The following is a 12,618-nucleotide window of genomic DNA, read 5'->3' as shown; positions in this document are numbered from 1 at the left end:
TGTCAAAAAGTAAATAGCAAAATTTATATTCTTTTCCTCCATACAGTAGCCATTCTTGTGCTTCATATTGGCATAGCATTGCAAATATCTTTACAAGTGCAGCTGTACGCCTCCAAAAGTTCAGTTTTGATATATACACAACGTGTGTTTTCCTCTGATTGTATGGCTGTTGTGAACTGATCAATCAATCCAGAAGGCTATCTCCTAACAGGTTACGATGATAGAACGTCCATGCAACACCTCTGTTGGTGTGCTCAATACGATAAGATGATAAGTGTGCGTAACATTGAAGCTATTAGGCTCAAATTTTGTGTCATCATTGCAACGCAAGGGCATTTGGCTAGTAGCAATAAAAAGAAGAGTATCTTAGTTACTCCCGTTTCGCGTTTCCTTGCAACCTTTTACTCTTCAGCTCGAGCCCCGCCGCCACCGCCGGCGATCAGCTCGAGTGCGGAGTCCATGATGCTGGAGAAGTTCTCACGGTGCTTGCCAATGCCCACGCTTCCTGAGAAGACGTGATAGCACTCGAGCTCCGACGTGGTGTCGGCGATGGACTTGAGCAGCCGCTCCATCCCCACCTCCCTCAGGAGCTCCATGTACCCGCCGCCCCCCGAGCACGTCATAAGCCAGCGGACCTGCAGCACCACGAACCGTCGCATCCGAGGGACCTTGATCTTCGGGTACTTGTTGTCCTGAAGGATGCTCGCCAGCCGCTGCACATACTCTCGTTCCTCCACGCCGGCGCCGCGCAGCTCGGCGGCGAACCGCTTGCCGTCGATGAACCTGCAGATCTCCCTCGTCAAGCCAACGGACACCTCGAGGACCTTGTCGCTCTCTGCCATGGTGGCTCTCAGCACCGCCGGCAACGCCTTGGTCGCAGCGTGCAGCCGCGCCCTGTGCTCCGGGCCCGAGTACGCGCACAGGTTTCGCAGCACCCTCGCCGCGTTCAAGCGGCGCTCGTCGCCGTCCTGCAACGCCGAGACGAGCTGATCGAGCACGTCCTCCTGCTTGAGTATCGCCGCGCAGCTCCTCTCGCTCTCCAGCGCCAGCATTGCCAGAGCATCACCGGCCTTGCAGCTGAGGCTGAGCCTGAGCTCCGTCTCCACGTCACCGATGAATATCGAGAGCAGCAGCTTGACCACCCCTCCGGTGCCCACGATCGCCTCCTTGCCGTTCTCCTCCATGGCCAGCCCCGTCAGCACATCGATGGCCAGCTTCTGCAGTTCCCCGTGCAGCTCCCCGTACCGCAGTATATCTCGCAGGTTACTAACCGCGAACACGTTCTCCGCGATGCCCTGCCGGAGCGCCTTGCCCGTGTTGCCCGTTGTGGTCACCAGCATATAGACCACCTGGAGAGCGCGCTTAACGGCGCGCACCTGCGATTCCGTCACGTACTGGCTGAGGAGGAGATCCGGCGACGCCTGCGTGAAATCGATGACCTTGGCAAGCAAACCACGCGCGTTGCCGATCTTGCCGCAGTTGTCGTGGTCCCTGGCGAGCTTCTTGAGGATGAGCAGTCCCAGAAGGTTGAACGGCAGGTAGTCGTAGCCGCGGACCCCCGGCGAGGCCTCGTGCTCGTCGGCAGTAACGTGTGGCTGCGGGTGCGTGCCGGACACTTGCGCGCCCTTGCCGGTGTAGAGAAGGGACATGATGGACTCGATGGCGCCGGGGATGCTGGACACGCGAAGCGCGTTCTGGCGCTTGCCGGCGAGCTTGGACACGACCTTCGCCGCGGACGCGCGCACCTCCTCCTCGTCGGGCCGCTTCCAATTGAGCATATCGACGAGCCGCTCGATGGTGAGGCGGCTCGTGCCGATCTTGCGCAGCGTGTCTCCCGCGGAGCCCGCGCTCTTGGCGAACTGCTGCAGGATGCACACGCCGATGAGCTGCTCGTCGTGGAAGTCCGACAGGATGAGCTCCTCGGCGAAGGTGACGAGATCCATCTTGATGCCGTCGAAGATGCTCCCGGCAATGCACCGCGAGTAGGCGTCGTAGAAGAAACGCTTGAGCGAGACGAGCCCGTACGTGTTTTCCAGGTGGCAGTCACCGCTCACTTGATGGAGCACCATGCAGAAAGAGAACTTCCATGTCCAGTACGCCTTCTCCAGCAGGAAGAGCGACGCCTCCAGCAAAGCCAGGGTGTAGAAGAGCAGGAGAGCGGGCCGCATGTTCTTGGGGCTAGACTGATCACCGTCGCCGAAGTCGTGCTTCCAGAGGCGCATCAGCGAGAGCGCGACGCAGGCAAACGCGGAGAGCACCTGTAGCCAGTTGAGCAGCCGGCCGATCTTCCTGGAGGCGGAGAACCAGTCAGCATAGGGGATCAGGGGCACGTCCGGCGCGTGCCAGGTGCGCTGCTTCACGGAGGCGACGATCTGGCGCTGCAACTGCTCCGTCGTGGTGCGCGTGTCGCCGCCGCCACCGTCGACGACGGCCGCGGCCGGGTTGACGAGGCCGTCCACGATGCGGCGAAAGAACCAGCAGCTGGAGCGCAGCGCGCCGCCAGCGGTGGAGGTTTCCGTGGCGTGGTGCTGGCACTCGAGCTCGTGGCTGCGGCTGAAGACTCGCACATCGCCGCCAGTGTCAACTGCTGTCGCGGCCGGGTCGACGAGGGCGTGCAGGATACGGTGAAAAAACCGGGAGCTGGAGCGTAGCACGCCGCCAGCGGTGGAGGTTTGAGTCGCGTGGTGCTGCCACTCCAGCTCGTGGCTGCGGCTGAAGACGCGGGCGCCCTCGCCTACTAGGATGACGGTGACGCACCAGAAGTCGGTGATGTTGAGGGAGCTCGCGAAGCCGCCGAGGAGCACGACGGTGGCCCATACGAAGTTGAGCGTCCCGAACCCGCTCGCCGCCTTCTCGAGGACGGCCAGCCGGAGCGCAAACAGCGTGAGCTGCTTCTCCGGTGGCTCACGCCCGCCACTCGGGTGGTTCCTACCGTGGCCGCTTCCACTTCCAGGCGTCTGCTCTTGCGGCCACGGAGACTTCTCGCCTCTGCTGCCGAGCCCACAGCCACGGTGCTGCTCGATGTCAAGCTGGATGCTCGGCGGCATGTCGCCGCCGCCTTTCTGCGACCCGTGGCCGCTGGACTCACGGTCCTTCTTGTACTTCATGGCGCCACGAAAGCTAGATAGGGCCTAGGCTCTCCCACTTCCACGCAAAGAAAATCGAAGGAAGGAAAGGAAGGGAGGTGCTGTGATTGTCTTGTCAAAGAGCGCATGAACTTAAAGGGAATGGAGACGCGACTCTATATATGACGATTCTTTGTACACTAGCTTGGACATGGAAACCTCCGGGAGAAGTTGGGTGTTCTTCGTGCGGAATCCATCAAGGATTTGGCGTCAACAGTCAACTGGCGCACAAGGGAGGAAGCAGACGAGAAGTGGCTCCTGATTGCTGATGATTGGTGTCTTGGTGTGGAGATGATGGCGACGTCATTGGAATAGTTCAAGATTGCCTAGCTGGCGCAATGTATCGGCAAGAACGAGTGAACAGTCGGCAGCGACGGCTCTGCATTTCGGGTTGTCGGCTTGTATGGTGGCACCAACTTGCATATCAGCCAAGAAAACGAAGACCGTGACCAATTCTCGTTCACAGGAACGTTCATATTGCACTCACCTGCACGTATCTCTTGCGGCGTATCAAGTTATGGTGCCTATTCGTTTTGTTTTTGTAGATCATCTATGTCCGGTCCTCGGCGTTCGTTCTTCGTCGAAATAACAGATGTGAAGAAGAAAAAAAGGCATTGCATACCCAATGGACCCTAAAGCGCTATTTTTGCATCCTTCCCGCCCTCCTACAATAGGATTGCTTCTTAATGGTTGATCAAGCTTAATTCATTTCCCCTCAAACAAGAAGTTTTGGCTTGGGAGGTACAATAGCAACCACTTGGCATCCATCCGACGCATCAACTATGATATTTCATATCCCTTTTACTTTACTTAGTACTTTTTTTTATTATACCTATTGAAAAACACGGATCATTAGCCCTAACTCACATGATCATTAGCCATGATACCATAGTCTTTGATACCATTGTTAAGATGCTAAGAGGAGGCTTAACTCACATGGTCATTAGCCCTAACTTAAACACGTAATTGTGGAAGCGTGAGGTGTACCTGCGTTCGGTGATACCATCAGACGAGGATGAGGAGCGTGATGTAGGCGTAGCCATGCGTGGTGATGAGGGTTGATGCCGTGCAAACCGTTGGTGACATCGTCGCCGGCATGATGCAGATGAAGTAGATGTGGCCGCCTTGATGCAGTTGTTTGAGCAGCTGGAGGCGATGGTGATGGCGGTGGCGGTCTTCACTTCACACAGCGCCTCCCGTGAGATCGGTCTAGGGTTTATGATGTAGGGACGTGTGTCGGTCTTGCGATATGGACTATCCCGAGACCCCAACCTTGGCCCTCTTATATATGGCACTGGTGGAAACGGGACCGTAACCAATATGTTGGTTGTGCCCCGGATCAGTGCACAAGTGGTGGGGACGAACTCCCCTTAGACTCTCGGTGAGTTTGTTAGGCAAACGTTAGGAACCGAGATCATATCTAACATTCTCCTCCTTGATCGTAAGGCTAAAATCATAAGCCCACTCTCAATGAAACAGCATACCAAGACAAAGTGTTACAACAGCCAATAAAATACCACTAAAACCTAAATACCTATAGTGTACCACTCCATCTCGAAATAAATTTCGTTATACTTAATGGGAGTTGGTTTGTTTTATGATCCTCTTAATACATAATCATAGGCTTTCCAATAACCCTATGTCGGCAACATGATCACGAAAAATATGAGGTTGTAAGTCTTTAATGAGCAGATCCGCAAGCATTAACTTAGTACTTATATGCTTGACACTTATTATTTGATCATAGATTCTATCTTTCATAACATGATACTTAATTTTTATGTTTTGGTAGTAGCACTCGACTTGTTGTTACTCGTATAGAAAACTACGGATTGATTATCGCAGTATAACGTTAGTGGCTTTGAAATGCTGTCTACCACTCTTAATCTCGGGATAAAATTATTTAGCCATACAACCTACCCAGTAGCTTCATAACATACTATAAACTCAACTTGCATTGTTGACGATGATGTAAGTGTCTGTTTGGAGGTTTTCCATGCAATAGCTCCTCTAGCGAGGATGAAAATATAACCTGACATGGATTTCTTAGTATCCACACACCCTGCAAAGTCTGTATCTGAATAACCAACAACTTCGATGTTATCATATTTTCTAAATATAAGCATGTAGTTCTTAGTGCCTTGCAAATAGTGAAGGACTTTCTTAACGGCTTTCCTATTATCCGATCTTGGATTTGACCGTTATCTACCAAGCATCCCAGAAACAAAGGCTAGATCAAGGCACATACATACTTGAACATACATGATGCTTCCGACATCTGAAGCATAAGGAACCAACTTCATTTGATCAACTTCATATTGATTCCTCAGACATTGAAATGTTACAAACTTATCGCCCTTAACAATAGGAGTAGACGTGGCAAAGCACTTATGCATATTGTATTTCTTCATTACTTTATCAAGGAATGCCTTTTGAGACAAACCTAATACTCCTTTGGACGATCTCGGTGAATCTCAATGCCAAGAACGTAAGAAGCTTCACCAAGATCATTCATATCAAAATTAGAGGAAATAAATCTCTTGGTCCCAATCAGCATGTCCTTATCGTTGCTGGCCAATAAGATATCATCCATATAAAGAACTAAGATGGTGAATTTTCCCCCTTTAAACTTTATATAAATGCAGTTATCAACTTCATTTTCTTTAAAGCCAAAATTTCTAATGATGTCATCAAACTTGAAATACCACTGCCTAAAAGCTTACTTTAGACCATGTTGGGGATGATCTCCCCCACCCCTTCGTAGGGCAAGTCGAAGTCTACCGGTGGCTAAACACCCATGTGTGTTGCAGGGATGTTTCAGGGAATGCAGACGAAGATCATGGCGTACCTTCGGTCGAAGCCCGAAGGTTGGCCCATATCCTTCATACATGCGAGCGAAGGCCAGGACAGGCCTTCGGCCGAAGCCCAGAGGCACGTCCGTGGTTCCTGCCACCTGCATCAGCGAAGGCGACGACAGGTCTTCGGTCGACAGTCGAAGGTCGACTGGCAATTCTGCTGACCGAAGTGTGCAAAGGTACTAGTGTATCTTCGACCGGAGTTCAAAGATCGACTCATGGCACCGAAGGGCAGGAGTGAAGCTCGTGGTGAACCTCCGGCTGGAAGCTGAGGAGGAGCCTTCAGCGTAGCCATGGGATTGGCCGAAGACCACAATTGGATGTCGAGGCCCACTTAACTGCCCAAGGCAGAGTTGTAATTATGTAAATATACTTGATTGTACCATAATGTCTCCGAATATACCAGGAATGTAGCAGGTGAGGGGGTGAAACTGTAAACCCTAGCGTGGAGTGGTTGAGTACGGGCTATAAATAGGGCCTATCTAATGCAGCTCTAAATCATAATGCACTACAAGCACCATAATTATTCTAAAGGAATTTTTACTTGATACATGAGAGAAAGTTTCATTATAATCAATCCCTTCTCTTTGTGAGAGGCCTTTTGCTACAAGCCTCGATTTAAACCTTTCTATGTTCCCTTTCAAGTCATGATTTGTTTTGTAGACCTATTTACAGCCTACTTTTTTGGCTCCGTCAGGGATTTCTACTAGGTCCTCATATATCATTGTCTCTCATAGACTTTAATTCATCCTTCATGGTATTAAACCACTCTGGTGAATGCTTACACATCATGACCTCTCTATACGAGTTGGGATCTTCTGTCTTTCCTGTATCATTAACATCTTCATTCATGTATATGACATAATCACTCGAGGTGGCAGGTCTCATGTCACGTTGTGATTTCCTAATCGTTTCATTAGACATTGTAGGACCAGGACTGCGTACTGTAAGGGATTGTTGAGGCTCATCATTAGGTGCATCGTTAGGAATTTTAGAGACCTCAACAGGAGGTGCACTAACATTAGTTTCTACTGAATGTGCAACCACTTGAGGCACAGGGATGTAGGACTCTCAGATCAATGGTGTAGGAATATAAACCTGCTTCTCCTCAAGCTTAACTTCCCTAGGCTCTAGATCCCTGTTTCAAGAAATACAACGTGTCTTGTTTCTACAAATTTAGTGATTCTATCTAGACAGTAAAAGTGATACCCTTTCGGTTTGTCGGGGATACCTGATAAAGTGACAACTAGCTGTCTTAGGATCTAACTTCCTAATGTGTGGATAAAAAACTTTAGCTTCAGCTGCACAGTCCCACACATGTTAATACTTCAAATAGGGTTTTCTCCTAGTCCATAATTAGTAAGGTGTTTTTGGAACTAGTTTACTGGGAACTCGATTAAGAATGTTTGCAGCTATCTTAAGTGCCTCCATCCACAGTCCAACTGGTAAACTAGAATAGCTTAGCATACTTCACACCATGTCCACAAGCGTGTGGTTGCATCTCTCAGCTACCCCATTCTGTTGTGGTTCACCAGATGTAAAATATTGGGTTACTATGTCATTTTCCTAAAGGAATCTAGTAGAGGGACTAGAGATCTTCCTATAAGGGGCATGTCTCCTGTAATACTCTCCCCCTTGATCTGGTCTCACTAATTTAATCTTTAAGTTGTGCTGATTTTCTATCTCAGCCTTAAATATCTTGAATTTGTCAAGAGACTCAGATCGATCTTTAATAGGGTAGATATAGCTATAATAGGAGAAATCATTGATGAAGGTAATGAATGAATTAAAACCATCCACCGATGTCACAGGAAAAGGACCACAGATGTTCGTATGAATTAATTCTAATAATCATGTGCTCTAAGTGGCCCCTTTCTTTATTTGCTTATCGTATTTTTGTTTAATGCAATCTATGCAATGGTCAGAGTCAGAGAAGTCTAAGGGTTGAAGAATCTCTTCCTTAATGAGACGCTCCATTAATTCTCCCCCTCGAAATGTGGCATAAACAATAATCTATAGTTTCAAAGAAGTCTCATTAATTACACTTATCTTTCTCTTATGGCTTACATCACAAACATTCATTGACCCAAAGGATTCATTAAAAGGAAACATATAAAGTTTGTCTTGTCAGATGGCAAGACCAACAACATCTTAATTAAACTTAATGACACACTTATTGTCTCCTAAGTTACGATGAAAACCATCATAAACAATACAAACTGAAATAAGATTTCTCCTCATGGAAGGAACATAAACAATATTATTACACCTAAGAGTAAAGCCACTATGAAGAACTAATGGAAGGCATCCAGCAGCTTCAACTTTAGCTTCCTTCCCATTGGCCACTCTAACACTTCGCTCCCCCTTTCTTAGTGTTCTCACAATAAGGAATCCATATAAGGCATTGGTAACATGCACAGTGGCACCTGAGTCAATCCATAAGGAATTAAGAGAGAAATCAACATATAGAGATTCATCAACGTTATTAAATCATTACCCTTTCTTGTGAGCCACTTTAGGAAACCAACGTAGTCTCTCTAGTAGTGTCACTTCTTGTGGTAGAAGTGGCATTTGTCATCCTCAGGTCTTTGAGAGGTAGAGCAGAAGGAGCAGGTGCTTTGGGCCCCCTCTACGCTGCATTGTCGTGCTTAGAAACGAAATGCAACTTCTTCTTAGACTTGAAGTCCCCTTGGAATTTTCTTTTGTTGTTGGGGCTACTAACATGATTCACAAAGTCTTTCTTTTCAGCCCTCGCCCCCTCTTCCTCTTGGACATACATCGTGATCAAGTTGTTCATGCTTCACTTCTCCTTCTGAGTGTTATAGTTGATCTTAAAAGAAGTAAACTCAGGAGGGAGAGACGTCATAATGAACTGGACAAGAAAATCCTCAGAGATTTACATGTCCATGCCCTTGAGTTTGGCAACCATGTCTGTCATCATCTTGATGTGTTCTCTTATGTAGCTGGACCTATAATTGTACTTAGTGTTCAGGAGCTTCTGAATCAGTGTACTGGCATAAACCTTGGAGGTGCCCCCCTTATAGCATCTGAAATAGAGTTCCTTATTATCATAAGTGACATGCAGTTGGACCGCTCCCACTTCTCAGAAAGTGCATGTAAGTTTTTTTAATTCATCATAATTTTTCATGCCAATGGCGGGAGCAATGGGAGTGCCAACCTTGAGTGCATAGTCAAGGTCCAAATTCCAAGGACAACTGTCACTCTAGCCTTCCAAGCGGGAAATTTATTCTCCATAAGTTGCTCTATGTCATCAATTGTGGTGGCAACAGAGCAAGCGTTAAGAGATGGAGAGAAAATATTTGGACGAGGTTAGAAATTTATCATATATAAACAATTTGCATGAAAATAATCCTACATTGGTATGATTAAAATCATGCAAAAATTAAAATTATAATCCATGTCACCGTTGGGCAGAAAAACGAAAAAGAATTTAAATAAACGCTTAAAAGGCACAAAATTACAGCCAACGTTCGTCAGAAAGTAATTGTGAACCTGCGTAAATTGACCGTAAAATTCTCTAGAAAAATCTTCATGTTGGTTCCAATTCATCCAGAGAAATTAATCATAATTTTTAGCACATAAAATTATATTATTTTGGTAATTATATCATTAAACGAGTGCTTAAATGAATAAAACATTAGAAATCACTGTAAATCTTCATTTAAATTGAGAAGGCCCAAAATCTTAAAGCATAGGCACGATCATCGAGCCAGCCCACTAAACACTCATGACCCATGAGCATATGCGCCCACGCGCAACCTAGTGTCACGAGCGCCAGCTCAACAATGCCCACACACTATGGCCCAGCCAGGAGAATGGCCCAGAAGACTCCCTCGTCAGCCCATTGCTTTGTCCGACCTAATCCATCATCAAACTGCAGTCGCCGATCATTGCGTAATCCAGGCCATCTGTTCCAATCGGATGGCTGCCCGCATCTCGCCAAAATAAAACCACTCTATGGCACTGGGTAACCCTAACCCTAGGAACATTTCACCCCCCCCCTCCCCATTTCGATAGCAACGTGGGAGAGAGAGTGGCGGATCTGGACGATTCACTGACGCCGGCAAGGGAAGAGAGAGAGGAAGAGAGGGAGACTATGAGGGGAGAGAGAGCAAGAGTGTTGTTGCTGGCCTACCTGCCGGAGGCGCACGCGATGGCATGCATCTCCATCGGTTAGACTTACTAAGGTGCTCGCCAAGTCGACGCGCGTGTGGCAACAAAGGAGAGGTCCACTGGTAGATCACGCGCAAGAAGACAAAGGGCGGCGACATCACGACAGCAGACAGATGAAAGGAAGATCCACGCCAAGAAGATGGGTCCACCAGTGGAGAAGGATTCCGGTGGGTCTCCACGATGGCAAAAACACATAAGTACTCCCCTCTCCTTTAGTTCTAGGGTTCTTGCAGTTAGGGCACGATTTTTGGGGTGATTTGGGGATTTAGGGTTTCGGGTAATTGGGGAAATCCAAGAAATTGCCTTAGATTTCATCAATAATTTGTCAAATCCCCTCCTTCTCTATGCTACCTAAGCCCAAGCATGACATTTTTCCCCTAAACTGAGATCCACCAAACCAACATGAGCCCCGATCGTTCAATCCGAGCTTCATAAGCACATGAACACACATAAATATACACAAAATCATCTAATTCAAGCTCAATTATCTAATTATCTTAAAACATGAACATGTACACTTAAAATCAACCTAATTCCATTGGTTTGAGTCCAATTAGGGTGAAAAAATTGTCAAACCAAAATACAAACATCCTAATTCATTATTATGAGCATTAAAATCGAGCCTAATTTGAACTTAAACACATAATTGATCATCAATATGCTTAATCTGATCAAAATTAAGACTAGTTGACCATTAATTAGCATCAACCAAACATGATTAAATCTTAATTAAGCCTAATTGGGTCTATGCCAGGGCTAATTAGGCTCTGATATCATTGATAAGATGCTAAGAGAAGGCTTAACTCACATGGTCATTAGCCCTAACTCAGACACACGTAATTGCGAAAGCGTGAGGTGTACCTGCGTTTGGTGATGCCATCAGGTGAGGACGAGGAGCATGATGTAGGCGCAGCCATGCGTGGTGATGAGGGTTGATGTCGTGCAAACCGTCTTTGACATCATCGCCAGCATGATGCGGATGAAGTGGATGTGGTCGGCTTGATGCAGTTGTTCGAGCAGCTGGAGGCGATGGCGATGGCAATAGCGGCGGTGGTCTTCAGTCCACATAGCGCCTCCCATAATATCGGTCTAGGGTTTAGGATGTCAGGACGTGTGTCGGTCTCACAATATGGACTATCCCGAGACCCCGGCCTTGGCCCACTTATATATGGCGTTGGTGGAAATGGGACTGCAACCAATATATTGGTTGTGCCCCCGATCAGGGCGCGAGTGGTGGGGACGAACTCCCCCTGGACTCTCGGTGAGTTCGTTATGCAAACGTTAGGAGCCGGGATCATATCCAACAGGATCTTGTCTCAATCATCATTTGTCAAGACTTTTTGGAGTAAGTTCTTTAGCCTGGACAAGACATTTAGTTCATGTCGTTTTTCCCGGTCCAGGGGAGATTTTTGATGGAATATATTCTTAGATATATTAGGCCAGCCGAAATAGTAGACATCAACACTAAAGCTTGAAACACCAAGTCATGATTGATTCCTGCTTTAACTTTTAGGTTGCAACGTACAAGCATCACCTCCTCTCCCCACCAAATATTAATTCAAATTAAAAAAAAAAGCAGCTGAGAACGAGTGGTTGGGAGCGATCATCCATTTCTCCTATATTAGATCCATTGTAATAGGTCTCCTCCATTAGATCTCGGTGTAAACATTCATCACATCAAGGAAATTATTCATCTTTGTCTGTAATTGTTTATTTGATGATGATCTTTCCAGTTATTATCATGAGTTTCATTTCCATTGTGATGAGCAAGTAGTCCTCTTAGAGATAGAGGGTACTTAGGTGCCGTGTAGTGCACCATTAGTGTAGATTGGGAGTAGTATTAATGGAGTCTTTTCCTATGTAATCATTTTGTTTGTCTCACCTTTCCTATGTATGTTTGCCGACAAATACGAGGATTGGATCTACAAATAGAGGCAACGACTATGTGGTTGACCAAGTTATAGATCAGGGCTTCATGATAGGGGCGACAAATACGAGGATTGAATCTACAAATAGAGGCAACAACTATGTGGTTGACCAAGTTATAGATCAGGGCTTCATGATAGGGGCTATATCTAGTTGTAGCGAAGAAGTTCCGTAGGAGATCAATGATACAAGCACAACACCTTTGAAAATCATTGGATCTCCCAAATTTTCAACATTGAGCAGTATTCTTTCTTTGTACCTTTCAATCTCATAGTCCAACCTGCGCATCTCAAAAGAAACTTTTGGTATAAAATGGTTATTAGTTGGGTTAGAGAAACCTTCAATATGGAGGATACTTGTATGCATAATATGAACTAATTCATTGTTTAATTTATCCAAAGCCTCCACATATTGCTTTTTAATACCCTCTACCTCAATGGGCTTACCGTTGCTTGAAACTCTCAGCATCTTAACTTGTTCCAGCAGGTTTGCCTCTAGTTTACCTGCAAAATGGGTTA

General features: G+C 46.9%; 1 protein-coding gene across 1 annotated transcript; it reads right to left on the bottom strand.

Annotated features, from left to right (window-relative positions):
- On the bottom strand, window positions 1-3,333 carry LOC133900378 (uncharacterized). Its single transcript, XM_062341489.1, has one exon. It carries the CDS (start codon window positions 3,105-3,107, stop codon window positions 402-404), a length of 2,706 nt encoding a protein of 901 aa, XP_062197473.1. The 5' UTR covers window positions 3,108-3,333; the 3' UTR covers window positions 1-401.
- Between the last annotated feature and the right edge of the window lie 9,285 nt (window positions 3,334-12,618).

Source organism: Phragmites australis, chromosome 19 (genome assembly GCF_958298935.1).
Source record: "Phragmites australis chromosome 19, lpPhrAust1.1, whole genome shotgun sequence".
Lineage (NCBI taxonomy): Eukaryota > Viridiplantae > Streptophyta > Magnoliopsida > Poales > Poaceae > Phragmites > Phragmites australis.
The sequence above is the reverse complement of the archived record's forward strand: the minus strand, read 5'-3'. Positions and strand labels throughout refer to the sequence as shown.

Coding starts and splice junctions, on each gene's coding strand:
- LOC133900378 (XM_062341489.1), bottom strand. CDS start 3,107: ATGAAGTACAAGAAGGACCGTGAGTCCAGCGGCCACGGGTCGCAGAAA.